The sequence below is a fragment of the Lipotes vexillifer genome, unplaced genomic scaffold (genome assembly GCF_000442215.2).
Source record: "Lipotes vexillifer unplaced genomic scaffold, Lipotes_vexillifer_v1.1 scaffold36, whole genome shotgun sequence".
NCBI classification, from domain to species: Eukaryota; Metazoa; Chordata; class Mammalia; order Artiodactyla; family Lipotidae; genus Lipotes; species Lipotes vexillifer.
The window spans coordinates 4,331,911-4,333,711 of NW_006792448.1; the positions used below are offsets into that span (position 1 = coordinate 4,331,911).

A 1,801-nucleotide genomic window follows, 5' to 3' on the forward strand; every position below is an offset into this window, starting at 1 on the left:
AAAGAGCAAGAAATCAGTGGACAGGAAAAGAGAGATGTTGAGATCAAGAGGATTGATGGGTTCAGAGACAGGCAGAGAAAGGATTAACAGGACAGGTGCTTAGAAACTAAACTCAGTATTTCAGGCATGGTGCTTCTTATGGGTTGTAAGCTCCTTGGTGGAAGGGCTGTATTGTATTCTATTCATCTTTATTCCCCTGAAGATCCTAGCTCACATTGGTCTTCACTTAATGTCTGTTGAACAATGTTAAACTCTACTGAGGTGGAAATCAAGGTCTAAGGAGAATAAGCCAAGATCAAGAATAAGCCAAGCTAAAGTTAATGGTGGAAAGCCAGAATTAGAACCTACTCTAGATACTGTTCATTCTTTTACTCATTAAACCAATAAGAGGCCCACAGTTTTCCAAGCATTTGTCAGTCATTATAGTCTAGCCAGTTTAAAAACATTTTTAAGAAAAAAAGTTAAACAACAATTATTTATAATCACACAAAGACCTACGTAATTACCATGTTAAAATATCAGGAAGGAAATATTCGGATCCTATGAGCAGTCAGAGAGGGATCTGAATTAAAATGGGGGCATGTGGGTTTAGGGAAGGTCTTTCTGAAGAAGTGATGCTTAAACTGAGAGCTGAAGGATGAACAGGAATTAGGCGAAGAGGTGTAGTGGTAAACTATTCTTGGCCCAGGAATCAACATTAGGTGCCTTAAATGGATTCCATCCACCTCTTCAAGGAAATTTGAACCCTGGATTTGGCCAGCGAATTTTTTGACCAGCTTAACTCAGCATCTTCTCATCCTTTGTCACCAAGTCAGGAGTGCCGTGAAACTTCCTTACATCTTCTCTTCCTCTGACATTTCATCTTTCCCAGCTATCTTATTTCCCTGACCCCTCGACTTTCTATCAGGGCCCTTCTGAGCGCTCTCCTATTTCACTTCTCCAACTTCCCTCCCCCAACCCTTTCAACTCTGCAGTCCTTGACATTCAGTCGCCCTTCAAAGTCAGAAAGAACCAGCCAGGTTAGTACTGAGGATATTAGCAACCCAAAAAGATCTCACCAGCCTTGCCCCATTAGATCAGAACAATAGCTTATCCAACACCCATATTTAGGTTGTTCCGCCACAACTACTCGGGGGGATGCCTTTATTTGTGGGTGCCCCCTCCGTCCACAGCCACCGTGGGGAAGGGTACTGTAAATGTTCCCGTCACGAGTCCCGGCCATCTCTTCTTCCTCTCCGTCCCTCCCACCGCCCAGGCCCTCCTCCAGTTCCGCGGGTAACGCTGCAGTCGCGAGGGCGCTTCAGGGACTGGGGCTGGGCCTCCGCGCCAGGGAGAGGAGGCACCCGCGGGCTGAGGGCTGCACGACGACAGGGCCGAGCGCCGGAAGGCGTGTGGGAGGTGGGCAGGCGTCGGGAGGGGGCGGGGACTCAGGCGAGGCCAGAGCCGCAGGCCTGGGGGGCTGGCGGAAGACGCGGGCGGAAAGCGGCTGGCCGAGAGGGCGGGGCGCCTGGGGGCGGGGCCGCTCTCGCCGGGGGCGGAGCTCCGGCGGCGGTCACGTGACGGGCCCGGAGGCAGCGGCGGCGGCGGCGGCCGCGGCGTCTTTAGCGGCTCCCATTGCAGGATGGTGCTAGAGGCGGCGGCGGCGGCCGTGGTGGCGGCGGTGTCGTTGGCGGCAGCGGGAGGGGGTGCTGTGGCGGCAGCGGCGGCGGCGCCCGCGGGTGGTATAAAATGGCGGATTTCGAGGAGTTGAGGGTAAGCGGGGGCGTGGGAGTGGAGAGCGGAGGCCGCGGGGGAGGGGGGG

The 1,801-nt window shown here is 53.6% G+C and overlaps 1 protein-coding gene across 3 annotated transcripts in view; it reads left to right on the forward strand.

Annotated features, from left to right (window-relative positions):
* The window catches only part of PIAS2 (protein inhibitor of activated STAT 2), a 102,718-nt gene that overhangs the window by 6,518 nt on the left and 94,399 nt on the right, over nt 1-1,801 (forward strand). Inside the window, exon 1 of one of the 3 annotated variants that reach the window (XM_007465611.1) lies at nt 1,530-1,752. The exons of 1 other annotated variant lie outside the window; for it this stretch is intronic. In XM_007465611.1, coding sequence (XP_007465673.1) covers nt 1,729-1,752 — 24 coding nt within the window. In that variant the 5' untranslated portion in view covers nt 1,530-1,728. Of the gene's footprint in view, nt 1-1,529; nt 1,753-1,801 lie in introns of those variants that run through there. One more of the 3 variants, XM_007465612.1, reaches the window with a different exon arrangement.